At 53.8% G+C, this 27,154-nt stretch overlaps 4 protein-coding genes across 6 annotated transcripts in view; 3 read left to right on the plus strand and 1 right to left on the minus strand.

The window, feature by feature from the left end:
- Window positions 1-1,093: 1,093 nt before the first annotated feature.
- Pafah1b3 (platelet activating factor acetylhydrolase 1b catalytic subunit 3) lies at window positions 1,094-4,036 on the minus strand. Its single transcript, XM_051162614.1, has 5 exons — window positions 3,788-4,036; window positions 3,498-3,587; window positions 2,823-2,939; window positions 2,462-2,584; window positions 1,094-1,442 (listed from the first exon to the last, which is right to left on the minus strand). The coding sequence occupies exons 1-5, from the start codon at window positions 3,863-3,865 to the stop codon at window positions 1,155-1,157; spliced, it is 696 nt and encodes a 231-aa protein (XP_051018571.1). The 5' UTR covers window positions 3,866-4,036; the 3' UTR covers window positions 1,094-1,154.
- A 6,771-nt stretch (window positions 4,037-10,807) lies between these two features.
- On the plus strand, window positions 10,808-11,987 carry Prr19 (proline rich 19). The gene is made up of 2 exons (XM_051162610.1): window positions 10,808-11,429; window positions 11,515-11,987. The coding sequence occupies exons 1-2, from the start codon at window positions 10,808-10,810 to the stop codon at window positions 11,985-11,987; spliced, it is 1,095 nt and encodes a 364-aa protein (XP_051018567.1).
- Window positions 11,988-14,628: 2,641 nt separating this feature from the next.
- On the plus strand, window positions 14,629-24,327 carry Tmem145 (transmembrane protein 145). 3 transcript variants are annotated; one of them, XM_051162622.1, is made up of 15 exons: window positions 14,637-14,799; window positions 15,516-15,590; window positions 15,705-15,782; window positions 15,888-15,974; window positions 16,057-16,158; window positions 16,260-16,344; window positions 16,440-16,511; window positions 16,602-16,670; window positions 16,874-16,954; window positions 17,060-17,138; window positions 17,275-17,368; window positions 18,029-18,201; window positions 19,228-19,348; window positions 23,084-23,290; window positions 23,783-24,327. In XM_051162622.1, exons 1-15 carry the CDS (start codon window positions 14,680-14,682, stop codon window positions 24,029-24,031), a joined length of 1,692 nt encoding a protein of 563 aa, XP_051018579.1. In that variant the 5' UTR covers window positions 14,637-14,679; the 3' UTR covers window positions 24,032-24,327. The 3 variants fall into 3 exon arrangements, with proteins under 3 accessions (XP_051018578.1, XP_051018579.1, XP_051018580.1); XM_051162623.1 differs by having other exon boundaries at window positions 14,638-14,799; window positions 16,057-16,116; window positions 24,246-24,327; XM_051162621.1 differs by lacking the exon at window positions 23,783-24,327 and having other exon boundaries at window positions 14,629-14,799; window positions 23,084-23,696.
- A 1,101-nt stretch (window positions 24,328-25,428) lies between these two features.
- Megf8 (multiple EGF like domains 8) overlaps window positions 25,429-27,154 on the plus strand; it is a 54,086-nt gene continuing 52,360 nt past the window's right edge. The window contains exon 1 of the mRNA XM_051162615.1: window positions 25,429-26,135. Coding sequence (XP_051018572.1) covers window positions 25,949-26,135 — 187 coding nt within the window. The 5' untranslated portion in view covers window positions 25,429-25,948. The remainder of the gene's footprint in view (window positions 26,136-27,154) is intronic.

Below are 27,154 nucleotides of genomic sequence, written 5' to 3' on the forward strand. Positions count from 1 at the left end.
GGTTAGTTTGGGGTAGGGGGGCGCTCCTGCACTTTGCCACAGGCATGGGGAGGACTGTCCCCACCCTCTGCCCTCCCAACTTGGGCTGTACTTTCTAAGAAGGTGAATCCCTAGCATTGTCCCCATTCCCAGAGCAAAACATGTTGATCATGTGCAATATTTCTTACTGTGCCGAGAAGCCGCAATGACCGAGATTAAAGCTGTTTAACACACCTGTGGGCTGCTGCCCGCTTCTCAAGTGTCAGCTTCACACTCCTTCCCAGGTGGGCCACATTGCCACTGTCCTCGCATTCTGGTCAGGGTCAGGGGCCTGTGGGCCAACATCTGCGCCTCTGAGTGAGGCAGCCTGAATCTGGGACTGTGACACCCATCTGCCTATCTAACAGGCAGCAGCAGCAGCTTGAGGAAAGGCAGAGCTTGTGCTGTGAGAAGGCAGTTCACTGCTGTTGGTCCTACAGTCAGCTTTACTTAGGCGGCCAGTTCAGGGCTATCAGCTGTCCTCAGTGACTGAGCCCTGCTAACGACGTGGTCTAAGGCAAGCACTGTTGCCAAGGGAGCCCACCTGAGAGACTTCACCTCCTCATGTGCAAAGTCCAGGAGGGTGTAGAAGGCCTGAGTGACATCTAAACTTGGGCCAGAGCACCAGGACGTTGGGACGTATCAGCTTGGGACAACTTGCACGGGGCTAGGGGTTTGATGGTGTCGGGATACTGTTGCAGAGATTACTCACTGGCCTCGATCCTAGCAAGGAAATGGTGATAACTTGCTTTCACTCACAGTTTGCCCAGACTACACTACTGAAACTCAGTGGACTACAAGAACTAGAATGTGGAAGCCGGGCGTGGTGGCGCACGCCTTTAATCCCAGCACTCGGGAGGCAGCGGCAGGCGGATCGCTGTGAGTTCGAGGCCAGCCTGGTCTACAAAGTGAGTCCAGGATGGCCAAGGCTACACAGAGAAACCCTGTCTCGAAAAACCAAAAAAAAGAAAAAACAAAAACAAAACTTGAATGTGGCCTCAGGCACAAACAACCATGGTGCCTAACTAACACTGGTCAAGGATTTAGCTGGTGGAAGTACCCAGACAAGCCTGGCTATAAAGCAAGACACAAGAGGCAGAAGGAGGAGAATTTAATGTCATGGGAAGGAAGGATGCTTAGGGTGTGGTCTCTGGCAGAGGGGTGCCTTGGCCCTGGTCCTGAGCCAGGAGACGAAGTAGCAAGGAGTGCAGGGCGCGGCAGACGGGTGTGTACCCCAGGCGGCTCAGGTGTAAGTAATCGTACATGTCATGGTGGCTTATGGTGCCGTCAGAGTGTACAAAGCCAGGGTCCGCATCTAAGAAGTGGGCTCGGGGGCAGCCAGCCAACGCCGCCCGGACCAGCTCGTTTACCTGCCGGTTTTTCTCCCGAAGTGGGTTGGGGTGCTGGCCCCTCGGAAGCAGGCCCTAAGGAGGCACACCAACAGTTAAGTGGTCAGATCAGCATCTCTGGCCCAAACTGTCTACCACCCACCAGGAAATTCTCATCTGTAAGATAGTTTAGGGACGGGAAGGGTGAGGGAGGGCAGAAGTAAGCCAGGCGACAGCAACCTGTCCAGAGATCACTCATAAAAAACATTTTGCCAATAGGTCAGTGGTCTCTTTCAGATGTGGAAATGGCTAGAAATAATGAAGCTTAATTTTCTCCAGGACTTTGAGATCTTCAACGCTCAAAATACCCAGCATTCTCCTGGGCAACAGGCTAAGTGGTCCTAGAACACATCTTTAGTCACAGCCACTCATTTGGAGTGTAGCCTGCTGTCCTTACTGCATAGACCAGGCTGGCCTCTAACAGAGATATGCCTGCCTCTGCCTCTGGAGTACCAACCACCAGAACCAGCTCACATCCGCTCGTAAAGAGAGTAGAAATCAGCTGGGCGGTGGTGGCACACGCCTTTAATCCCAGCACTCTGAGAGGCAGAGGCAGGTGGGTCTCTGAGTTCGCGGCCAACGTGGTCTACAGAGTAAGTTCTAGGACAGCCAAGGATACACAGAGAAACCCTGTCTGGAAAAACAAAACTGCATGGAAATCTACCAAACACTTTCTGGAAAACCACTGTGCCAAACTGCCCAGAACTGTGTGCCAAGTATAGCTAGCTATTTCTAGAGGGTCCTATACTGCACCCTCCTGTCCCCACAGGGTTTCTCTGTGTAGCCCTAGCTATCCTGGAACTCTAGACCAGGTTGGCCTCAAACAAAGATTGACCTGCCTCTGCCTCCCAAGTGCTAGATTAAAGGTGTGGGCCACAACTGCTTTTGGCTTTTTTTTTTTTTAAAGACACGGTCTTAAAAAATAAACAAACAAATAAAGACAGGGTCTTGCTGTGTTTCCCAGAATGGTCTCAATCTCTATGACCCTCCAGCCCCAGCAGCTGCCACTATGAGCGGCTGCCACCCGCCCTTTCCTGGCCTTCCCAGCTTCTCACCAGCACAACCACCCGTGCCTGAGGCTGCAGCTTATTCACCAGTTGTACAATGGCTTTGATGCCACCCGTCACCTGCTCTGCTGTATGGCTGTGGTTGTTGGTGCCCACCCAGACAACCACTATCTGTAGAAACAGTGACACAAAGCAACAGTAAGCAAACAGGCAAAAGGAGTGTTTTTTTTGAGAGGGGGGGGAGAGGGGGGTATTTTTTGAGATAGGGTTCTTGCTGTCCTGGAACTCACTTTGTAGACCAGGCTGGCCTCCAACTCACAGAGATCCACCTGCCTCTGCCTCCTGAGCGCTGGGATTAAAGGCGTGCACCACAGAAAGAGTGTTAACCACCACCCTAGGCCTTGCTTACCTTGGGCCGGATGTGATCCAGCTCCCCATTCGCGAGCCGCCAGAGTACGTGCTGTGTGCTGTCACCACCGATGCCAAAGTTCAGTGCATGCAGGGGAGAGAAGAGCTCCCGCCAGATCTGGGGGCAAGAAGTGATGCAGGCACTGGCCACCGCCCTCCGTCTAAATGCCACTATGATGAGCCTTACTTTATGGACAAAACCTGGTTAAATCTCACCGTGAACAAGTCCCAGTAGAGAGAACTTCATTTCATGGGAATCCCAGAGAAGTTAAGACTCATCTTATGAAAATCCTGTCTGCTTGAACGGGAACTAACAGCAATGCTAATGAACTTCACGGTGAAAAAAAAAAAATGCCACTCTGGCTAAACCTCTCTCTGGGAGAGCTTTTTATGACTGACAGTCTTTGTAGACTACCATCACAATCGACCTCCCACTTTCTGTAAAGCTATTACAACTTTGGGTAAAGCCAACAGAAGCTCTGCTCTACTTTAAACAGTAAAAAGCCTCCCAACCGGACAAACCCACTGCATACACTTTATTCTCAGCGGAATGTTGCATGTACACGGGGTTCTTAGATTCCTGCTACCGCGGGCATTTCTGTACCCCCTTATCTTGTCCGGCGTGGGTTCTGGGCCTGAAGTGCCGTGAGGAAGGAAGAAGGGTGTGGACCCTCACCTCACACTGGTGCATTAGCTGGACCAAGGAGTCTCCGATGAAGACGACTTCGGGTTCCTTGTCTTTGCTGTCCGCCACGAATCGATGGTGCTGCAGGGAAAGCCAAGAGACAGTCAAGGGCACGCATGCTCCAGGCCCCGCCCCCCCTGCTTCCTCAAAGGGGACAACCCAAACCTGCCAACCCACTAGGGATGCCACGAAGCCGGGATTCTGTAGAAGCACCCGCCGCCACCACCTCCCCCGCCCCCCCCGTCCCTAACTCTGAGGACCGCGGGGGGGGGGGCACTGACCAGAGACATCCAGCGCCCGTCGCCCTGCACGTCCTGCACAGGGGTGGGCATGCTGGCCGGGTTCCCGTCTCCGCTCATTCTCAGCACTGCAGTCCCTGGGGACGAAAGTGGTGTGCGCCCGGGAAGGCTCGGCGAGGACGTGGATCCGCCACGCCCACCCCTACCTCTCGGGCCAACACAATGGACCGTCCCGCCGCGCTCAGTCGCGCGCAGGGCGAAGGCCAAGGCCGGACGCCGGCTCCTTTCGCAGAACGGAAGCCCTCACGTAGGAAGGAAGCCTCGCTCCCCTCCCACGACGGAGGCCGCGCGGTGGGGCTGGCCTGCCGTTCCCCGCCGGGACCCCTCGCGGCCACAGCGGCCCAGCGCAGGAGGGAGGGGCAGGCGAGACCACGCGACACTCGTGGCGGGGGGGTGGGAGACGAGGGAGAGACAATCCAGAGTTGACGGGAAGGGGCAGGGTACCTGAAAAGCCGACGGGGAGCAGGGACAACCTAGCAGCCTTCCTCGGGAGAGGCAATCATTTACTGCAGGGCCAGAAAACTCTGGAAGAGACCACCTCCGGGGGTGTGTGTAACCCATTCACGTGGGAGAGGGAGTGGACGGGCTCATTCTTGGATCCGCGGAGGGGGGTGGTTCGTAGAGCACCTGGGAAGGGACGCTCCCATTTCCTATTGGTTTGGGGGTGCTTCAAAGGAAGCTGGCCAAACTGGGTGGTAGTAGCTCAGACCTTTAATCCCAGCACACTGGAGAGCCAGAGGCAGGTGGATCTCCGACGTCGAGGCCTGCCTGACCTACAGAGTGAGTTCCAGGACAGCGAGGGCTACATAGAGAAACCCTGTCTCCAAAAACAAAACCAAAAGAGAAAGCAAAGGAAATTAAGTAGGAGACTAGATAGAGGTCACTAGGGCAGCACCCGAGTGGCTTTGAGGGGGCCTTCTCTACTTAGAGCTTTTTTGTTTTCTTGTGTTTTGAGACGAGATTTCACTGTGTAACTCTACGTGTCCTGGAACTTGCTTTGTACACCAGGCTGGTGTTGTAGTCACGGAGATCCACCTACCCCTGACTCCTTGGCGTTAAAGGTGTGCACCAACGTGGCAGGCCCAACGCTAGGGTTTTGTTTGCTTGTTTGTCTGTTTATTTTTGAGACAGGGTCGCACTAAGTAGCTCTGGCTGTCCTGGAACTCATTATGTAGACCAGGCTGGCCTTGAACTCACAGCTATCCTCGAGTGCTGGGATTAAAGGAGTGCGCTACCACGCCCGGCCCAACACTAGTCTTTTAATGGTATAAAATCTCAAATGCAGACTTTTATGCCTCTGAGGCACCACAGGATCTAGGTGGAAGAGGTGTAGAAGAAAACAAAACAAAACAAAAAACCAAACAGAAATTGGAGATGGCTGCGGGGCCCAGCCCAGGCCCATCCTGGCATACCTCCAGCAGATCTTCTGACATGGCTGTGGCCTCTGCTCTTCTCTCTAGATACAAAGTGCCACCAACCCCAAAACCCGTATCAGCACCCAAGGCCATTTTCCAACTGGTTCCTTCTTTCCCTGGTTTAAACTAATCGCAACCCCCAGTGTCTCTCAGATCCCCAGGGTCTCAGTCTCCCCTACGTGGCCTTGCTGTTTTCTTGCTGCCCTGCCTACAGGCTGGGCTTTTGAATCTCCCCGTTCCTTCTGATTAGGTTGACACTGAAATTGTGAGGTTTTCTTTACGTGTGCACATCCATTTTCAATCCACTTCCTCCATCCTGCCATAAAGGCTTTAGTGAGCAAGCGCCTTTGCTTTGTTGATGAAGAAATACGAATTGCATTAGTGGGTCAGATCCTGCCTATCTGCGTGTGTTGAGGAGACAGATCCTGACATGACTGGGAAAGGCCAAGGACTCCGAAGCTTTGGGTTTTTCTAAAACAGGCCTTTTCAATTTGTTTCTTTGGAGGAATGGCCTCATGTGGCTGAGGATGACTTTAAACTCAGCATCCTGCCTCTACCATGGTGAACAGGGCTTCTTAAACTTTTTCTACTTAAGCCCCCTTTTTGCCTGAAAAAGTTTTAGGTATTTTTTGTTGTTGTTGTTTTGTTTTGTTTTTTTGAAACAGGGTTTCTCTGTGTAGCCCTGGCTGTCCCGGACTCACTCTGTAGACCAGGCTGGCCTTGAACTCACAGTGTTCCGCCTGCCTCTGCCTCCCAAGTGCTGGGATTGAAGGCGTGTGTGCAGCTTCTAGGGTATTTCTAACAGTGCCCACCCATTTTGCGTCTCAAAGCTTGTGGTGTCAAGGGCCTTTAATCCAAGCCCTCTGGAGGAGTTCTGTGAGTTCAAGGCCAGCCTGGTCTACATAGCAAGTTCCAGAACAGGCAGGACTAACTACATGTTTGATTCTATTGTACTTTCAGAAACCTTTACCGTTGCCAAAATTTTCCTGACACCTCTTCATTGTTACGGAACCTCATATGAGCTTGTGACCCACAGCTGTTTTTCAGAAGCAGTGTATGGGCAAGATTTGAGAGTTACTAAGGGCTGGGGAAGCAGAAAAAAAGGACACAGGTCATATCATTATTAACATCTGGACTGAGTAGTTTAGTTTGACTTGAAAGTCCCAGGGCTGTCTGTGGCTCTTGAGAAGAAAAGGCAGGAGAATAGAGTTTCAGGCTATCCTGAGCTACCTAAGATTATATTTAAACAAACAAACCTAAAAACTAGTTGAGTTCTCCGGGCGTAGTGGCGCATGCCTTTAATCCCAGCACTCGGGAGGCAGAGGCAGGCAGATCACTGTGAGTTCGAGGCCAGCCTGGTCTACAAAGTGAGTCCAGGATGGCCAAGGCTACACAGAGAAACCCTGTCTCAAAAAACCAAACCAAACCAAACCAAAAACTAGTTGAGTTGGGAGGCAGAAGCCAGCCTGGGCAACTGAGCAAACTAAACAACAACAAAACCCTAAGAACTAAAAAACGAGGGAGAGGACATGTGTAGATGGATAAATTGGAGGTAGAGACAGTTCTGAAGTAAAGAGGAGAATTAAAATTCCCAAGCTACACTCAGGAGGCAGAGGCAGGCAGATCATTGTTACCTCGAGGCCAGCCTGGTCTACAAAGGGAGTCCAGGACAGCCAAGGCTACACAGAGAAACCCTGTCTCGAAAAACAAAACGAAACAAAACTCCCAAGCATTAATTCATAATCGTGCGGGTTCATTCCATCCTTCCGCGAACTGTATGGGGGAGGCACGACCACCATCCGATTTCACACATTAGGAAACAGGCTCTGGGCAATTACAAAGTTTTTTTTTTTTACAAAGTTTTCTAAAACAAAACAAAACAACAACACCAACCAACCAACAACAACAAAAAAATAAACAAAACACAACAAAACCAACCAACCAAACCAAAAAACAAACAAACAAACAAACAAACCAGCTGAAGGGGTTGGCGATTTAGCTCAGTGGTAGAGCGCCTGCCAAGGCCCTAGGTCCCGTCCTCAGCTCTGGAAAAAAAAAAAAAACCAAACCCAACAGAACAAAACAACAACAAAACACACCTCAAAAGTGCTGGCTCGGCCAGGCGTGGTGGCGCACGCCTTTAATCCCAGCACTTGGGAGGCAGAGGCAGGCGGATCGCTGTGAGTTCGAGGCCAGCCTGGTCTACAAAGCGAGTCCAGGATAGCCAAGGCTACACAGAGAAACCTTGTTTTGAAAAGCCTACAAACAAAAAATGGAGCCGGCTCAGGTGGGTCTCCGCGCGGGAACTGGGAGCGCCTAGCACCTTCCATTTGGGCCAGGCACGCAGTCCCTCCAGCAGCCTAAGCCAATCAGCACTGAGTAAGGGGGCGGGCCTAGAGAGCCTTCAAGCCAATCCAGCGGGACGAGGAGGAGACAATAAGCAAGACTGGGCGGGGCTGTAACTGTCACTCTTGGTGCCTCGTGCTTCTCTAGGGAAGACCGAAGCGAGGGTCGCGCACGCGCACGCGCAAGGCATGCTTACTGGCTCAACACGCGCTCAAGCCCCCCACCCCCGCCTCCCCGGAAGAGAGCGAACAGCTTCGAGGCCCGGATCTCTACAGAAAAGAAGCCATTGCTCTCCACAGCCACGTGTAGTCCAGGGCGGGGGGGTCCGTTAGGAGAGAAGAGGGTGAGGCACCCCTTCCCCACTGTGGCCCCCCCAACCTTACCCACCTCTTCAGCCTCCTGGGCCTGCGTCGACTGTCTGAGCTACCCCCCCCCCGTCTTTCCCCTCCCCTCCCATCCCGCCCCCTCCCCTCTACTCCCGCCCCCTCCCCTCCTCTCCCCTTCCTTCCCCTTCTCTCCCCTCCCCTCCCGCCCCCTCCAGTCCATTCCCCTCCCCTCCCCTCCTGCCCCCTCCCCTCCCCTCAGGAGCAGCCCCCCTCTCCTAGGGCTCTTGTGAATTGTGTCCCTCCCGAAGCAAGCTCTTCGACCTCTCTGGGTGCCCTCTCACCTACCTAACGTCTTTTATTTTTAATTTTTAAAGACCTGGTCCTAAAGACCCAGGTTGGCTGCAGACTCATTATGAAGTCGAGGATGACCCTGAGCTCCTCCTGATGTTCTTACCTCGGCTTCCCTAATTCTGGGGATTACGGACCTTTGCTACCGTGGTGCGGTTTCCTCTCCCCTGCCGTGTATTTCCCATCTGTCCCAAATCTCAGCCTAGTGCCTCAGAACTCTCCAGCTGCTCAAAATCTTGTCCCCAACTTCCATTTATTTATTTGGTTTTTTGAGACAGGGTTTCTCTGTGTGGCCTTGGCTGTCCTGGACTCACTTTGTAGACCAGGCTGGCCTCGAACTCAGAGATCCGCCTGCCTCTGCCTCCCGAGTGCTGGGATTAAAGGCGTGCGCCACCACTGCTCGGCACTATCTATCTATTTATTTATTTATTTATTTATTTATTTATTTATTTATTTATTGTGGTTTTGTTCTTTTTGAGATACGGTATTGGCAATATAGTCTAAGCTGACTTCAAACTCACGATCTTTCTGCCTCAGTCTCCCAAAGGGGAGATTGGTCCATCTTTTTAGTGATCTTAATATATATCTATAAAAATACATGCACTGGCTACTGAGCATAGGAGCTTAGGTCTTATGAAATTGTTTAACAAGTACTCTATCACTGAACGATATATCCTTGGCTTTTATTTTTCTCAGTGCTCAAGGCTTCACGTGTGCAAGATCCAGACTTTTTTTTTTCTTTTTTCTTTTTAAGGTTCATTTTAGACCCAGGCGTGGTCACGCATGCCTGTAACCCCAGCACTCAGGGAGGTAGAGGCAGGCAGATCTCTGTGAGTTCGAGGCCAGCCTGGTCTACAAATTGAGTCTAGGACAGCCAAGGCTACACAGAGAAACCCTGTCTCAAAAACAAACAAACAAACAAACAAAAAAAAAAGAGAGAGAAAGAAAAGCCAAAACCCAAACCTAACCAAGCCAAGATTTATTTTAAATAGTGTGTGTGTGTGTGTGTGTGTCTGTGTGTCTGTGTGGGAGTATGTGGATGTGAGTAGAGACGCCCATAAAAGCCAGAAGACACCAGATCCCCTGGAGCTAGTGTTAGCTGTGTGACTCATATGAGATGGGTGCTGGGAGCTGAGCTTGGTCCTTCTTTTTAAAAATGTATTATTGCCGGGCGTGGTGGCGCACGCCTTTAATCCCAGCACTCAGGAGGCAGAGGCAGGCGGATAGCTGTGAGTTCAAGCCCAGCCTGGTCTACAAAGCAAGTCCAGGACAGCCAAGGCTACACAGAGAAAACCCTGTCTCGAAAAACAAAACAAAAAAAAAACAAAAAAAATTATAATTTATTCACATATCTTCCCAATTGTTATCCCCTTGCTTGTATCTTCCCATTCCCAACCTCCCTCCCTCTTCTGCCCTATTCCCCTCCCCTAGGCCTCTGACAGGGCGGCCCTCCTCCCCCACCATCTGACCACAGCCTATCAACTCCCCTCAGGATAGCCTGCATCCCCTTCCTCTGTGTGCCCGCAGAGTCTCTCTGCCAAGGGGCAGTGATCAAATCTCGGACACCAGAGTTCATGTCAGAAGCAGTCCCTGTTCTCCCCTCCCCCCGTGCCCCACCACGTGGCAAATGAGCTGTCTGTCCAACAGGTACATCTGAATAGGGGTCTAGGTTCTCTGCGGGCAGTGTCCTTGGTTGGTGACGCAGTTTGTGCAGGCCTCCCTGGGTCCAGTTCCACTGGGCTTGATGGTCTTTATCAGTGCCCTTAACTGCTGAGCCAGCTCTCTTTTCTTCTTCTTTTTTTTTTTTTTTTTAGTTATTTTTATTTTCATGTGTACTGATGTCTGCATGTCTGTCTGTGTGAAGATGTGAGTTATAGACAGTTTTGAGCTGCCATGTGGGTGCTGGGAATTGAATCTGGGTCTTCTGGAAGAGCAGTCAGTGCTCTTAACCACTGAGCCATCTCTTCTGGCCTGCCCACCCTGCTCCCCCCCACTGCCCCCACCCCCTGCCTCCTGCCCCTGAGGCAGGGTTTCTCTGTGTAGCCCTGGCTGTCTTGGGCTCACTTTGTAGACCAAGCTGGCCTCGAACTCAGAGATCCACCTACTTCTGCCTCCCAAGTGCTGGGATTATAGGTGTGCGCCACCACACCTGGTTTTTGTTTGTTTGTTTGTTTTTTGGGTTTTGAGACAAGGTTTCTCTGTGTTAGCCTTGGCTGTCCTGGACTCACTTTGTAGACCAGGCTGGCCTCGAACTCACAGATCCGCCTGCCTCTGCCTCCTGAGCGCTGGGATTAAAGGTGTGCGCCGCCACCACCACCCCTCACCACTTTTTCCGTGTTCTTATTCTCTGTTATCTTGCCCCCATTTCCTGAGGTCTTTTCCTATCAAGTGTCACTCCCTGCACCTCATGCTGGGCGCCTTCTGTAGCCAGGCCTTTTCCGATGGCTCTCTGTCTACTTCTTTCATCTCTCTAAATAGTATCCTTCCTCTTCCCTGACCATCTTTCCCCCTTAGCTACTGTCCCCGGTTTATTTGCCGCCGATGACCACTCTGTCTCCTAGGAGACCATGGACCCCCGGGGACCAGTCCGTCTACCCTCCCAGCAGCCTGAGAAGCCTGTTCGCGTTCGCCGTCGCAAGACTAGGAGGGAGCGAAACAAGGCCCTGGTGAGCGGCCACCGGCCATTAGCTCATCAGGACCGTCCGGTGTCCAGTCAGGATCCTTGGGCGATCCTCCAGGATCCCGTGGCGTCTGCAGCCCGCAAGCTTGTCGTCATCACTCAAGGCAGGCTGAGCCGGGAGCACCGGGGTCTCTTCAGCCACGAGGTGAAATCCCTGGACGTAGCCCGGCTGCTCAGTGGTGACTCCTTGGAGCCCTGTACCCCTCTGCTGCCCAGCGCGCTCTCCTGCAGCCCAGTCAGGATCCTAGAACCAGCCATACAGTCCAGAGACAAGGAGAACTGGCTACCAGAAGGTTCAGGCCCAGGCCCGCCAAATTCCCCAGAGCTTCCGGTGTTGGGGCGGCTGCTGGAGGAACTGAAGTGCCAGGTGGCCCTGCCACCAGCCTTCCCCAGGAGGAACCTAGTGCAGGAGGCCAGAGACACCATCCTGAGAACCTTGCAAGGCTGCCATGGCTGTGTGCCTGACCTTGCCCTGGTGCTCCAAGGTCACCAGCCACCACCCTTGCCCGGTGAGTTCATCTCTTCCCTCCCCTGCCCTTCCCGTCACTCCTCTGTTGAGTTCAAATGATTTCCACGTTCTTCCCTCCATGCCAGAGACCAAACCGAGGGCCCCTGAGAGACGAAGGACAGCGCCTTCCTGTGTCAGCGCTCCTGAGCATGCGCCAAGGGAAGGGAGGCAAAGGACTCCACAGGCACCAAAGGGGCACCACGTTGCCCTAACTCACACTCGCAGCAGCACCCCTACACACAAGGCCAGCCAAGTGCCACTTACAGATCGCCAGCTGCCGTTCTTGTCCTCGGTGTCTTCACCATCTGGAGCAGCTTGGGGTCCCCCAACAGCTTTCGATATGCTGAAGAGCATCTGGCTCATAGCCACCCCACCCCAGCCCCTGCCCTGGGATGTCTGCCCACCTCAGCCCCTCCCTCAGCCACCGTCACCCTTGCTGCCCCGAACATCTGCCTTGGACTGGAGCCCCAACCCTCCTGGCCCACTACCCAGTCTCTCCTGGGTGGTGACTCAGAGCAGTCCAGAGGCTTGGTCCTTCCCCCCAATGAGACTATACTGAGGAGACTTACAGGTTAGGGCTGGGGGGGCAGGTAGCCCACACTCGCAGTTACCTCAATAAAACATCTTGGTCCCCTTGCTTTTTTTCCTTCTAAAACTTTTTTAAACTATTTATTTATTTATCATGTATACAATGTTCTGCCTGCACATGTGCCTGCCCTCTGGAAGAGGGCACCAGATCGCATTATAGATAGTTGTGAGCCACCATGTGGTTGCTGGGAATTGAACTCAGGACCTCTGGAAGAGCAGACAGTGCTCTTGACTTTTGAGCCATCTCTCCAGCCCCCTCTTGATTTTCAATGAGTGGCTGTCTCTGGAGAGCAGCTTTATTTTTCTTTCTATTTATTTGTTTTACTTTTTCAAGAGAGGGTTTCTCTATGTAGCCCTGGATGTCTTGGAACTCCGTCTGTAGACCAGGCTGGCCTCAAACTCAGAGACTTGCCTTCTTCTGCCTCCTAAGTACTGGGATTAAAGATGAACGCCACCACTGTCTGGCTTGGTTTTCTTCTTTCTCTTCTTCTTCTTCTTCTTTCTTCTTCTTCTTCTTCTTCTTCTTCTTCTTCTTCTTCTTCTTCTTCTTCTTCCTCTTCCTCCTCCTCCTCTCTCTTCTTCTGTTGTTTGGGTTTTTTTTGAGACAGGGTTTCTCTGTGTAGCCCTGGCAGTCCTAGAACTTGCTCTGTAGAACAGGCCTGCCTCTAACTCAGAGATCCACCTGCCTCTGCCTCCTGAGTGGGAGCAGCTTTCTTTCACTCTGAATCCTAAGGCCGAGATGGAGTGTCATATCACCTGCTACCTCCCTGGAGCCTGACAGGCCAGCAGGAGGCGGCGCATGCCTCTCAGTGCTTGGGATGGTGGGGAAAAGAGGATGAAGAGTTTACAGTCATCCTTTGTTTGGGCCTAGACTGTATGAGGCCAATAAACCCCAACAAAATAAAATGTAATAACTCTCTGGCGCGCGCGCGCAGGCACACACACACACACACACACACACACACACACACACACACACACACGCAGTAAACATTTAATCATCCCTCTTGGTCACATGGTAAAGACTTTGCACTCAGAGTTTTCCCATGCACTTATTTTTCTTTCTCAGTTTGTATGATTGTTTGTTGGTTTGTTTTTGAGACAGTATCCCTATGGTAGTCCTGGCTGACCTGAAACTTGCTGTGCAGACCAGACTGGTAGACTGGCTTAGAATTTGGGGCAATCCATCTGTCTCTGTCTCCCAAGTACTGGGATTAATTGCTTGTGCTGTGTCTCACCCCAGGAATTTTATTTATTTGCCTTTTTGGAAAAGTAAATCAGGACCTTGCACATGCTAAGCAAACATACTTCCACTGAGCCTTTTGTTTGTTGTTTGTATTTTTTCTCTTAAAAACAGATTCTCACCGGGTGTGGTGGCTGCACACCATTAATCCCAGCACTTGGGAGGTAGAGGCAGGCAGATCTCTCTGAGTTTGAGGCTAGCCTGGTCTAAAAAGTGAGTCCAGGACAGCCAAGGCTACACAGAGAAACCCTGTCTTGAAAAATAAAAACAAAACAGATTCTCACCATGTGGCCCTGGCTGGCCTGGAATTCAAAGCATAGACCAGTTTGGCCTTGAACTCACAGAGAAGTGCCTGCCTCTGCCCCACCCCCCACCTCCTAGTGCAGGGGTTAAAGGTGTGTGACACCATGTCTGGTCAGAAAGCTTTTTTTTTTTTTTTTTTAATTGGTTTTTGGCTTTTTGATTTTTTTGGGACGGGGGATTCTCTGTGTAGCTTTGGTTGTCCTGGACTCACTCTGTAGACTAGGCTGGCCTCTAACTCAGAGATCCACCTGCCTCTGCCTCCCTGAGTGCTGGGATTAAAGGCCGGCGCCACCAGGCCTGGCCAGAAAGCGTTTTAAATGGCATTTTGAGCAGCAATGGAGGGAGAAAGACCGAAGCTAGGAATGTTTGTTGGAGTCAGAGAAGAAAAATAAAGTTGGACCCTGGTGTTGGAAGGTCTCCCCAGGGCTCTCAATTAGCATTCCTAGCAGCCAGTGGGAGGGGGCGGGACTACGCTAGGAGATAAGGGGCCCAATGACTTGGCCCAGGTCTTCTGTCTGGTGACGAAACGGCAAAACCAGGATTTTCGCCCTGGCAGCTGGAGTGCTAGCTTCTTAACATCTCATGCCTCTGTCTGAAGCAGCTGGGGTTCACACCCTAGGTGTGGGGCGAGCCGCCAGGAACGACTGTTTTGTTAGAGGGTACACACATGGTAATGTGTGTGTATTGCGTGTGACCCAGGACAGTGCCTCGCCCTCCTCAGTGTGCCTATGGACACTTGACAGGGTTTGTTGAGTCTAGGGACTGGGTATAATAGAATAATTGGGGTCTAAATTGGGGTGGGGGTGGTCCGGACCGTGCTCAGTTGTCTGGGATGTGGGCATCCGAAGAGGGCCCTTGCTTGTGGCAATGTGAGTTTAGAACACACGCATCTTGAAGTATCTTTTAGACTCCTGTAGAAGAGCTGAGCTAGGGTGCGGCAACAAGAGGATGGGAGGGGTAGGAGCCTGTTTGGTCCATCCTGGAGGAGGGGGCGGAGACCGCTGCGTCCGGCGGCCCCTTTAATCGGGGGCGCGCGCTGGCTAGTCCGCGCGCTCTCGCCTCCGTCACCGGGCCGGAGCGGGAGAGCCGGCGCCGAGCCGAGGCCAGAGCGGGAGGAATGGAGCCCTCGCGCGCGCCCGCGCTGCGCCGTCTGCTGCCGCCACTGCTGCTCCTGCTGCTGCCACTGTCCCCCCGCGCCCGGGCCAAGTACGTGCGGGGCAACCTTAGCTCCAAGGAGGTGAGCACCCCGAGCCTTCTTCTCCTAGCACTCCCGGCCCCGCGGGACCCAAGAGGGGAGGATACCGCCCCGCCCCCTGCGTCCCTCCCGGGCCGGGGCCTGGGTGCTGGGGGGCCGGACCAGGGCGGAGGCTGCAGGTTGGGGGTTGCATTGTGGTTGTCGAGGTCATACTGGGTGGGGAGGGTCATCGGTAAGGAGAGTCTGAGTTACAGGGAACATAGCCGCACCATGGTGGTGCTGAAGGGACAGCAGCCCTCACTCTACCAAGGGGAGGTCGCCTGGCCTGCTCGGGACCATCAGCAAGGTTTCGAAGGTTCTCCAGGATGGCATGGCTTGTGGGACTGCCTTGGGGCTGGTGTGGTGTGGTGTGTGTGTGTGTGTGTTGTGGTGTGTGTGTCTGGGGGAATGCAGCTGAGAGTCCAGCACAGATGGTGGTGGGGATGTGCACCTGGCCATCCATGGTCTTTTTCAGTGTGTCTGGAAGATGGGGAGGAGGAGGGAAGGAAACTTGAGGGACATCTGAGGGAGGAAACCAGGGCAGCAGGAATTTGGACACACAGCAAAAGGATCTGGAAAGAATTCTGGGGGTGACTTAGTCGCCTTGTGGTATTTGGGAAGCCAAGCAGCCTCTGGTAGGGAGGAAAAGTTGAGGGTCTGTGGGTACGGTCAAGCTGAGTTCCTGAAGGACTCAGATCTCACTGGGTCCCCTTTGCCAGGACTGGGTGTTCCTGACAAGATTTTGTTTCCTCTCGGATTATGGCCGACTAGACTTCCGATTCCGATACCCCGAGGTGAGTCCCCCTAGCCACTCTCCTGGCCGAAGCTGGACACTACCTTGGCCCTCCAAGGCAACATCTGTCCAGCTTCCGTACACACCCCCAACCACCTGGTCTCTGCTTCTTCAGGCCAAGTGTTGTCAGAACATCCTCCTCTATTTTGATGACCCGTCCCAGTGGCCAGCTGTGTACAAGGCCAGGGACAAGGTGAGGGCTGTGAAGAGAGAGTATGTGTGGGTTGAGGGGGGTGGTTTGGAGGGGCAGGAGGCCACAGCCATTCAGAGGGTGACCATGTCCCCTGCTTTGCCCTAGGACTGCTTGGCCAAGGAGTCGGTCATCAGGCCGGAGAACAACCAGGTCATCAATCTCACCACCCAATATGCCTGGTCAGGCTGTCAGGTGCGAGGCAGTGCGCAGGTGCTAAAGGGCTAGGGCCTGGTGGCACCAAGGACAAGGCTTCAGGCTTCTGGCTCCTCCCCAGGTGGTGTCAGAGGATGGAACCCGCTACCTGAGCTGCTCCAGTGGCCGCAGCTTCCGCTCTGTGCGTGAAAGATGGTGGTATATCGCACTCAGCAAGTGTGGGGTAAGGGGCTGGGGCAGCCACCTGGCTTTCCTCCGTTTTCTCTTCCTGTCCACTTCTCCTACCTGCGCAGAGTCCCCCTTAGGCCTCCCCGCTCCCTACAGGGAGATGGACTGCAGCTGGAGTACGAGATGGTCCTCACCAACGGCAAGTCCTTCTGGACGCGGCACTTCTCAGCTGATGAATTTGGTGAGCAGATATCGGAGGAGCAGGCCAGGATGGAAGCCCGGAGCAGGCAGAGATAAGCCACTCAAAAAGCCTTCCCCCACCCCTCCCTGTCCCAGGGATCCTCGAGACAGATGTGACCTTTCTCCTCATCTTCACCCTCATCTTCATCCTCTCTTGTTACTTTGGTTGTGAGTACGGCACATGTGCTGGAAGGGGTGGAAGTGGGAGAGCCTCCCTGACCCCAGCCTGCGTACAGCGTTTCCCTGTTTCCATCTTAGATTTGCTGAAAGGCCGACAGTTACTCCACACAACATATAAAATGTTCATGGCTGCCGCAGGAGTGGAGGGTGAGGCTTTGGGTAGCTCAGATTTTGGGGTCTCTGAAAAGACAGCCTTGGGGTCCAGACCCCTGGGTCTGAGGGAGGAGAGGCTGAGGCAGGGTGTCCTAACAGATATTCTGGGCTTCTGGCGGGGGCAGCGGAGGGTCAGACATTAGGATCATAGCGCTAGAGGACAGTGATGTCCCAAAGCTGGTTTTTGTCCTTCCCAGTCCTGAGCCTCCTGTTTTTCTGCATCTACTGGGGCCAGTACGCCACAGACGGCATCGGCAACAGCAGCGTGAAGATCTTGGGTGAGGGTACCCTGGAGCCGCGGAGGGAGGGCAGACACCTCAACATGGCTCTGGGGATCTCTCCGAGCGAGCCCGTGCCTGAGCCAGCTTTCCTTCCCTTCCCAGGCAAGCTTCTCTTCTCCTGCAGCTTCCTCATCTTCCTGCTCACACTCATCCTGCTGGGGAAGGGATTCACGGTGACACGGTGCCCGGGCAGGGGCTGCTCACTGGGTGGCTGGGCTGGGGTGTAGGGCGGGGCAGTGGGAGGTGGGGGGGTGTGGCAGCTCCCTCCACCCTGACAGCATCCACCCTGCTGTCTCCCCTACCGGCCTGCTTGCCAGAGGCCGCATCAGCCACTCGGGCTCCGTGAAGTTGTCGGTGTACATGACCCTGTACACCCTCACCCACGTGGTGCTGCTCGTCTACGAGGCAGAAGTGAGTCCCCAAGGCTCCCGCCAGACCCCCCCCCTTTCTGCCCTGCCTGCTGCCCCTCCCCGCCGAGGATGCTCTCTCCCACTCTGAGTTTCCACCTTCCCATCTGTCTTTCAGCGATTCCTCTTTCTTCACCATTTCTGAGTAGCTTTCCTCCTCCTCCTCCTCCTCCTCCTCCCTCCTCCTCCTCCTCCTCCTCCTCCTCCTCCTCTTCCTCCTCCTCTTCCTCTTCCTCCTCCTCCTCCTCCTCTTCCTCCTCCTCCTCCTCTTCCTCCTCCTCCTCCTCCTCCTCCTCCTCCTCCTCCTCGTCTCTCACTGTCTATCAGATTAAAGTTCCATGTGAAGAGTCACAGACCTAGTTCTATTAAGGCTCCCCCACTTCCTAGTTAGTGATTCCCACCCCTCCCCTGGGCTTGTTTCTTCTTGTGAAAAGTTAGGGGGAATCTTAGCTGTCATAAGGACTCATTAGGGGATTTGCATCACCTGCATGGGGTAATAGTGTGTGTCCGTGTGTGGATGGACTAAGTCACACAGGGTCCCATGGTGAGCATACGGTAGTTGCCATAGGCTCCTTATATACCTATGTACAATTCTAGCCCCGTCCCTAGCTGACCCCGGGGTCAGAGGCCAGGGGCTGTGACAAACCCTGTCTTGTGGGTCCAGTTCTTTGACCCAGGCCAGGTACTATACACCTACGAGTCTCCGGCTGGCTACGGGCTCATCGGGCTGCAGGTCGCAGCTTACGTGTGGTTCTGCTACGCTGTGCTGGTCTCCCTTCGCCACTTTCCGGAGAAGCAGCCCTTTTACGTGCCCTTCTTTGCTGCCTACACCCTCTGGTGAGCCACGGTGGGGCCCCAGCCTGCCTCACCTCCCAACCTAGGCCATTCACAGGGATGAAGACAAGCTTTCAAGACAAGAGGCTGTTGCCTGAACTCTGCTACTTTCTAGCTTTACAATCTAGAAAAAAAAGTTACTCTCCCAAAGTAAAATGGGAAAGAAAAAAAAAAAAAAGTCAGCCTGGCATGGTGGCGCACGCCTTTAATCCCAGCACTCAGGAGGCAGAGGCAGGTGGATCTATGTGAGTTCCAGGCCAGCCTGGTCTATAGAGTGAGTTCCAGAACAGCCAAGGCTACACAGAGAAAGGATACAAGACGAAGGTTTAGTGTCTGTCACACACAGTAAATGTTCAATAAAAGCTCAGTCAATAGCCAGGCGCGCTAGTGAGTCCCAGTAATGCCAGGATTTGGAAGGAGGAGACACACACATGCATAGTGATTAAAAAAAAAAAAAAAAAAAAAGGAATCTTTTAAAACAAAATACAAAACCTTAACCAACCAACCAAAAAAACGAAGACAAAACACCAGTTGTTATTGGTCAACAGTGTCCCTTAAAGTAGGCAGAGTGCAAGCTAGAGGGTCGGGTGCAGGTCCCAGCTCCGAAGCTTCCAGACTAGACGGTTTCAGACAAGCCTTTTGCTTTCTCATCTGTTATTGGAAATGGAAACATTATTTTGTTTCCTGGACTCACTGTGAGAGTTAAATGAGGTTCATGCATGTAAAACGTTGTGGAAACATGGAGTCCTTAATTGTAATTTGTCATTCGTTAACTCAAGCACGGGGTGTCTCTTGGGGTCCCGTCAGTCGCCAGGGTTGGGGTGGCATAGAGCTGCGTCACATTCGGCCTAGTCTTTGGCAACTGGAGTTTCTCAGGCCAGAGCACTTCCTGGACTTTTTCAACACCTGGCTCTCGAAGGCCACCGTGGCCATTCTCCAGTTTGGGTCTTGTGAGTGATGGCAGGGAGGTGGGGGGCATGGGACCGGGTGGAGGGCACAGGTAGCACCCACTGCGAACCTCCCCTGCAGGTTCTTCGCTGTTCCTGTCATGGCTCTGATCGCCAATTTTGGGATCCCGAAGTGGGCGCGAGAGAAGATCGTCAACGGCATCCAGCTGGGGATCCACCTGTACGCCCACGGCGTGTTCCTGGTGAGAGCGGGGCGGGGGGCTGAGGCTAGGGTGAGTGGCCATTCGGGTGGGGCGGGGACCTGGTGAGAGTGGCCATCGCAGCGGGGTGGGGACGGAGTCTGGTGAGAGTTGCCACGCGAGTGGGGTGGGGACTGAGTCTGGTGAGAGTGGCCATCGAAGTGGGGTGGGGACCTGGTGAGAGTAGCCATCCAAGTGGGGTGGAGACCAAGTCTGATGAGAGTGGCCATCGAAGTGGGGCGGGGACCTGGTGAGAGTAGCCATCCAAGTGGGGTGGGGACCGAGTGCCGGAGGATTGTGTGAGGCTCCTACCCAACAAGTGCCTGAATGTCCTGTCCTGTTTAGAACTCTTGACCCATCACTCCCTTATTTTTATTTTTTGAAATGGGTTTGCTCTACAGTCCAGTCTGGCTTTCAACTTGTGACACTGGAAGGCACTGTCTGCAGGCCTGCTGGGTACTCCACCCTGTCCCCCAGCACTCCCTCCTCTGTCACTTCTCTTACCTGTGTCCTGGCCTCCTCACACAAGCCCTCTTTCTTTGTCCTCACACTCCTTTTCTGTTCTTGACTCTGTGCCCCCAGGCTTCAACATGTCTGTCTGTGCCACCACCCACAGCCCTCAGTCTCCCCACCCTCACCCCTTTTCTCCTGTACTTGTTCTCCCATCATGGGCCATTGTTCAAGCGAAAGTTAGACGGGACAGGTTGGGGCTCTGGGAGCCTAGATTTTAGTAGTGTTTACACCAGACCAAGACATGAGATCTTGGCTTCATCTGTCAGTTTTGTTTTTGGTTGGTATTATTGGACCTGGTTGCCACTCTTTATCTTTTTTTCTTGGTGACAGTTCTCATGTACACACACTTACCTGTGTGTGTGTCTGCCTCTGTGTGTGTGTGCTCTTTTTTGAGACAGGTGAGACAGGTGCACACTATGTAGCCCTGGCTGACCTGGAATTTGCTATATAGAGCAGGCTGGCCTAGAACTCACAGAGATTTGCCTCCTTCTGCCTACTGAGTGCTGGGATCAAAGTTGTGTGCCACAACGCCCAGCTGGAGATTAAAAAAAAAAAAAAAAAAAAAAAAAAAAAAGACAGTCTCACTATGTTGCTCAGGCTGGCCTCAAATTTGCCATGATTCTCCTGCCTTGGCCTTTGGAGTACTGTATTTGGGGTCATGGGCGTGCATTGTCACACCTGGCTTATAGCATTCATCCATGCATCTATCAGCTACCCCCTGGGCACCTGTCTCCAACCAGCCTGCTGCGGCTCTCTATTTCCTCCCCATTCCCCCTATTCCTCCCCCCCCTTTTTGTTTTTGTTTTGTTTTGTTTTTTAAAGACAGGGTTTCTCTGTGTGGCCCTGGCTGTCCTAGAACTCACTCTGTAGATTAAGCTGGCTTTGAACTTGGAGATCCACTCTGCCTCCTGAGTGCTGGGATTAAAGGCGTGTGCCACAACATACCACCACCTGACACCCTTTCCTTCTTGAGACAGATTCTTGCTATATAGCCCTGGCTGCCCTTGACAGCACAGCAGTCCTTCTGCGTTGCCCTCCTGAGTCCTGGGATTTACCAGTACGCCAGGCTCTAGCCTGATTCTTTTTTTGTTTTGTTTTGTTTTGTTTTTGGTTTTTGAGACAGGGTTTCTCTGTGTAGCCTTGGCTGCCCTGGACTCACTTTGTAAACCAGGTTGGCCTCGAACTCAGAGAGATCCATTTGCCTCTGCCTCCCTAGTGCTGGGATTAAAGGCGTGCACCACCACGCCTAGCTTCTAGCCTGATTCTTGCCAGAAATATCCATATTGTTTTTTCTTTTGTCTTTCTTGCTCAATTGCCAGACAGAGCAGCAGTCATTGTACATAGTATAGAGAGAACAGAACCTGAGGTCCCGAGAGGGAGGCGATCGCCGGGATTCCGTGGCCTTGGGTGGCGACACATACACTTAGAACCCTGTTCTCCTCTGGCAGATAGTCGGGGCTCACACGGGGGATGGCGCCCAAAGAGAAATAGATATTGTTACATTTGCTGTGATAGCACATGCCTGTAATCTTGGTAGGTGGGAGGAGGATGATCAGAGTTCAAGTCATCCTTCCCCAGAAATATAAAAACTATACAGAAAAATATAAAAATTCTGTAGTCTGCCGGGGCTACCTGAGACCTTGTCTCAAAGGAAAAGAACAACAAAGAAATAGGTATCACTGAAGGTTTTAGCCTTACCCCTGGGAACCTACAATGTGTCCCCCAGGGAAGGGACCAGGTCTGCCATCCTCTCCTTAAGACCTAGGGTAACTGTAGACTCCACCTTCCTTAGGTGGTAGATCTTGAAGCTCAGCAGGAAGTCGGAAAGGGTTAGAAAGAAAACACGGAGAGCCCCCCAAGCCGCGGCTCTGCACCAATGGCCTTCTTCTCTGCCCTCTCATCTTTCCAGATAGGCACCGTAATCCTTTTTGGCTGGTGAGGCTCAGGTTGTTTAATCAACGTGCCCCAGATCCCATACTTGGTGAGGGAGCCAAGAGCGGCAGCGACACCCGCTCAGAATTTGAGACAAGTGCCCTTGCTGTTAGTTCACTGCCAGCCAGCTCTGAGCTGTTCCAGCTCCGCACTGCTCGCTGCATCCAGGACGACCTGAGCGGGTTTGCACCGAGCTTCCGGAGCATGGCGGCCCAGTGGCATCCAGAAACATCACCAGTGTTCTGGAAATTTTCCACCAGGGTTTGTAGAGATGCAGGCACTGTTCTAGATTTAACAGGGAATAAAAGTCAAGTTCTGCTGGGCAGTGGTGGCATTTAGTCTCAGGAGGATCTCTGAGTTGGAGGCCAGCCTGGTCTACAGAGCAGGTTCCAGGACAGCCAGGGCTACACAGAGAAACCCTGCCTTGAAAAACAAAAATAGAGCCAGGTGGTTGCCTTTAACCCCAGCACTCGGGAGGCAGAGGCAGGCAGATTGCTGTGAGTTCGAGGCCAGCCTGGTTCTACAAAGTGAGTCCAGGACAGCCAAGGTAACATAGAGAAACCCTGTCTCAAAAACAAAACAAAACAAATGAAAACCAAAAAGTCCAAGTTCTAAGCTAACTCTGGTGGTAAATGCTTATAATTTAAGCACTTGGTGGCTGAGGCAGGTGGATGCTACATAGACTGTTTCAGAAGAGGAAAAAGAGTCCTGTCTTTAAGGAGTCGACATTCTAAACAGCCTATGAACTGATGTTTAACGGAACCATCTGTGCTTATGGACACATTCTAAGGTTGGGCACAATGCTGAACGTCTGTAGTCCAGCACTAGGAGGGTAGAAGGGGAGAACTCAGGAGCTCGGGAGGGGGTCAAGAGTTCAAGGTCATCTTTAGCTACATGGCGAGTTTGAGGCCAGCTTGGACTGCTCCAGACCCTCTCAAAACCAAAACAAAAAAAGAAAGAGCAGTTGGGAAAAAAAAAATCTTTAATCTGTGCTCTCCAATAAGGTGCCTTAAGAACACTTGAATTTAAGTAAGGTAGTGTATCTGAAAAACAACTTTAAATTTTGACTGAATTTAAGCCATATGTAGCTAGTGGCTATCATAGTGGACAGCACAGGACACTGTCCTTAACCAGTCAGTTATGATCCAGTAGTCAGGGCACGGTAATTAGGTGTATTGAGGGACACACCCCACTCCTGGTGTCTAAGGCAGTCTGAATGGTTCACAGGGACGGTAGAGAGGTCAAGTGGAGGGAATCATTGGGACAGACCTGAGTCTGACTTCTTTCTTTCAGATCATGACCCGCCCATCGGCGGCCAACAAGAACTTCCCGTACCACGTGCGAACGTCTCAGATTGCCTCCGCTGGGGTCCCTGGGCCTGGAGGGAGCCAATCTGCAGATAAGGCCTTCCCGCAGCACGTCTATGGAAACGTGACGTTCATCAGCGACTCGGTGCCCAACTTCACGGAGCTCTTCTCCATCCCCCCGCCCACCTCCTCCGTAAGCTCCGCAGCCTCGCCGCCCGAGGAGCTGCTGGCGCCGCCCCTGGAGTATCTGACCCCGCTCCCCGCCCCGCCGCCGCCCCCTGCGCCTTGGCGCCTGAGCCCACCCCTGGTCTTCCGCACTCCCCGCGCGCCAACGCCCCGCCTCGACCGTCCCCCGGCGCCCGCGCCCACCCTGCCCGACTGGGTCCTCGCGCTGTTGCGCACGCCCCCGAGGACTCCCCGCGCCGTGCCCCCGCCGCCTGCCTTCCGAGGCTGGTCCCCATCTCCCCCACCGCCTCCGGAGTTTGCCCGGCGCACCCCGACACCACCCCTTGAGTACCTGGCCCCCTTACCCAGGCGCCCAGCCACCCACTCCTTCCCTGACTGACACGTGCGTCCACGTTTGGGGTGGTGGGAGTCCTCTTGGGGGAGGGGGACGGGCCTTCGGGGCCGCATTTGCTTCCCCCGAGGGTTCCGGGCGGCCTCTGATCCTGACCCCCCATCCCAGGCCGGGAAGCAGGTGGAGGAGACAGCGGTGGCGGCGGCGGCGGCCCCGAGGGGCCGCGTGGTGACCATGGCCGAGCCGGGCGCAGCCTCCCCGCCCCCTCCCGCTCGGTTCCCTAAGGCGGTCGACTCGGGCTGGGATGGCCTGACGCCGTCCTACCAGCCGCTGGTGCCCCAGACGGCGGCGCCGCACACCGGCTTCACCGAATACTTCAGCATGCACACAGCCGGGGGCCCAGCACCCCCGGTCTGAGCATCCCTACCCCACCTCTGCCCTACGGGCGGCGCACCGGGCCCCTGCTGGGCTCCGGAACCCCCCTCTCTTTCCCGGCCCAAGGGCTCGGCCATGCCAGGCACCTCCTGCCCCTCCCCATGCCCGCGCCCAAGTAGGGTGCACTGTGTCCCGCCCCTTTCCTTTTTGTGCCAAACGGTCCCGCGGGAGCCGCTCTCCGCGTCCCCTCCCTCAGCCCCTGCCCCGAACGGCTCCGGAATCTGGACTCCCGCTGTTCCGTGATCTCCGCCCCCCTGACCCCCTCCGAGACCTCTGACGCTGCTGGACTCCGGATCACCCGTGACGACCGCCTGGACCCCGCCCGTGACTCTCCAGGACCCTGCGACTCTCGAGCCACTATTCGGGGACGGATATTGTGAAGCTGGTCTCTACTTTGAAACCCTCCCTGGGGTTTGTGACCTCGGACTCGTGCTTTGTCCGTCCCTATCTGCACGCCAGGGACTTTCCCATGGTCCCTGGCAGAAGGACGTTTTCTCTTCTTGCCAAAATAAAGAGGATTCGTGGAGTTTTTATCTACAACAGGGTTTCTTTTCCATCTTAAAAAAAAAAAAAAAAAAAAGACTTAAGTGTTTTCCTGCATGTATGTCAGTGTACTATGCGCGTGCCTCGTGCAGAAGAGGGCGTTGGATCCCTATGGGTGTCAGGGATGGAACACAGGTCCTCTGAAAGAGCACGTGTTCTGAGCCGCAAAATCATCTCACCAAGCTGCTTTTATGTCTTAATGGTGCTTAGAAACATTTTAAGCCCCAAGGGTCTCAGTGTGTCCATGTAGTAAATAATATTTTGGGTCTGGAGGCCCGAGCAGGCATAACCCTGATATTCATGTTGGTCTTGAATCTGGAGCACAGAAAATAACCATCTAGCACAGCTTCCTACCGCCCCTTTATTTATATTTTTGCCTTTCCTTTCCCTATCAGAGGTAGAGGCGCCCTCCAGTGGCAAAAGGATTTGCTCGGCCAAAGACCGGCAGATGCTTTCTTTTTAACGCGATTTTGGGTTACAATCTTAGCAATACGCATGCGTAAGTCTCTGCGCTGGATTCCTGTTCACCTACTGCGCAAGGGCTGGGAACAGACGGGAGGAGGGAAAGTTTCCGGAAGTCTTCCTCGGAGAAGGGGTGGGGCCAGGCGCTCCGTAGTCCTCCCAGGGCCGCTCTGACCCGCCGCTCCTCAACCTCTCGCCTCCTCCTAGCCTGTCCTCCCCTCAGAGGCTGCGCGGCTCCCGCCCCCTCGCCCTCCTAGCGGGTCTTCCTTGGGCCGCTCTGGCCCGGGAGTCCCCAGCTCTCTCTGATCTAGCCCATCCGGCTCGGGAGGGAGGCGCGGGTGGGTAAGCGTAAGAGTGAGCCGGAGGGACCCGAGCCGGGACCCTGAAGGCAAGCCCCGCCCCCGACACCGCTCGTGCCCCGCCCCCGCCTGCTGGGGTCTCCCCGGGAGTCTCCGGGCCAGGCCGGAGACGGCCAGCACCCTCCATGGAGGGCCCTGCTGGCCTGTAGAGAACATCGCCCTTAGGGACTGTCTATATGGTCTGTTTTGGCCTTGCAGCAGCCTGAGTCTTTAATTGTTGGATTCCGTTTATAGGGTCGGCTCCCCTATGGGGGCTCGTGTCTATAAGGGACCCCTATGGTCCCTTGGGGTCGGCCCTATCCGTGACGACTCCATATCCAGGGCTCTCCCTGGGTCTATAGGGCCCGCCTCTCAGCTTCAAGAGCTCAACCGCGGCTCTTTGCTTGGCCGGGACTGCGTCGCTGATACATCCCTGGACTACAAGGCCATGCTACGCCTGTGAAGGTTGCATCCGCGGGGGCCTCGCTCCCATAGAGGGACCTCTCCGGGTCTTCACGGCCCTTCCCGTCGCTTAGGGTCAGTGCCGGAGGCGGCGATGGCCTTGGGCGGAGCTCTTGCGGCGGGCCTGGCACTGGCCTTGGCAGTGCTGGGGCCATCGTCCCTCGGGGTCCTGGCGGGTGACTGCAAGGGGCAGCGACAGGTGCTGCGGGAGGCTCCAGGCTTCGTGACGGACGGCGCTGGCAACTACAGCGTCAATGGCAACTGCGAGTGGCTTATCGAGGGTGAGTGGGGCCGCGTGGGTCACTCACTCGTTCGCTAGTTCATTCATTGGTGTGTTCATTCGCTCGGCACATTCCTACAGACAGGCTCCATTCGAGGACTTTTGCTCTAAAATGTTGGGCGCCCAGGGTTGCAGCTAACCTGGGTCCTGATACAGGCGGGATTATGTGGAGGGTCAGGCCGACAGTTAACAAACTCTGAGTGTTAGTGAGGAGTATTCTTGCTGACTTACTAAACTTGGACTCCGCGTTCACTCTCCTGGTTTAGGATCTAGGCTCTATTTCATAGGAGTTTGGTGATTTTCGGGCAGATTAATTTCGAAGGCTCAGTTTCATTTACTCCAAATGGGCGTTAACAATAGCGCTTACCTCTTAGCTAAGGAATTAAGGCCAGGTGGTGGTGGTGGTGGCGGCGGCGGCGCTCGCCTTTAATCCCAGCACTCGGGAGGCAGAGGCAGGCGGATCTCTGTGAGTTGGAGGTCAGCCTGGTCTACAAAGCGGGTCCAGGACAGCCAGGACTACAAGAGAAACCCTGTCTCCAGCCCCCTCCCCCCAAAAAAAGAAAACAAAGGAATAAAATAATAAACATGCCTGATGTCCGGTATAGTGTATTACTAAGGGTTCTCGAGAGAAACAACTTACAAAATTAATCTTTATAGAGACGGCTTTAGAATGGCTTGCAGGCTGTGGCCCAGCTAATCCTACAATGGCGGTCTACCAATGGAAGGTCCAAAAATCCAGTAGTTGTTGACAAGGCTGGAGCTCTCAGTTGGTCTTCAGTAAATGCCAGAATGCTGAAGAAGTCGGTTCTAATTCCAGTGAAGGAATGGACAGCAAACAAGTGAGGAGAGCAGTCTTTTCTTCTTCCTTATCCTTTATATAAGATACCAGCAGAAGGTATGGCCCACATTGAAGGTGGATCTTCCTATCCCAAAAGGCTGGGTGACGGCGGCACACACCTTTAATCCCAGGACTTGGGAAGCAGGGGTAGGTGGATCTCTGTGAGTCTGAGGCCAGCCTGG

This window comes from Acomys russatus, chromosome 19, assembly GCF_903995435.1.
Source record: "Acomys russatus chromosome 19, mAcoRus1.1, whole genome shotgun sequence".
In the NCBI taxonomy this organism is placed as follows: domain Eukaryota; kingdom Metazoa; phylum Chordata; class Mammalia; order Rodentia; family Muridae; genus Acomys; species Acomys russatus.

Excerpts from the sequence above, each read along its gene's own strand:
- Pafah1b3 (XM_051162614.1), bottom strand. The coding sequence starts at position 3,865 with ATGAGCGGAGACGGGAACCCGGCCAGCATGCCCACCCCTGTGCAGGAC. Across the intron at positions 2,585-2,822 it reads TGGATCACATCCGGCCCAAG|ATAGTGGTTGTCTGGGTGGG; the intron begins GTAAGCAAGGCC and ends CTGTTTCTACAG. Across the intron at positions 1,443-2,461 it reads AGGCACGGGTGGTTGTGCTG|GGCCTGCTTCCGAGGGGCCA; the intron begins GTGAGAAGCTGG and ends GTGCCTCCTTAG.
- Tmem145 (XM_051162621.1), top strand. The coding sequence starts at position 14,680 with ATGGAGCCCTCGCGCGCGCCCGCGCTGCGCCGTCTGCTGCCGCCACTG. Across the intron at positions 14,800-15,515 it reads GCAACCTTAGCTCCAAGGAG|GACTGGGTGTTCCTGACAAG; the intron begins GTGAGCACCCCG and ends CCCCTTTGCCAG. Across the intron at positions 17,369-18,028 it reads TGCTCGTCTACGAGGCAGAA|TTCTTTGACCCAGGCCAGGT; the intron begins GTGAGTCCCCAA and ends TTGTGGGTCCAG.
- Prr19 (XM_051162610.1), top strand. The coding sequence starts at position 10,808 with ATGGACCCCCGGGGACCAGTCCGTCTACCCTCCCAGCAGCCTGAGAAG. Across the intron at positions 11,430-11,514 it reads CCAGCCACCACCCTTGCCCG|AGACCAAACCGAGGGCCCCT; the intron begins GTGAGTTCATCT and ends CCTCCATGCCAG.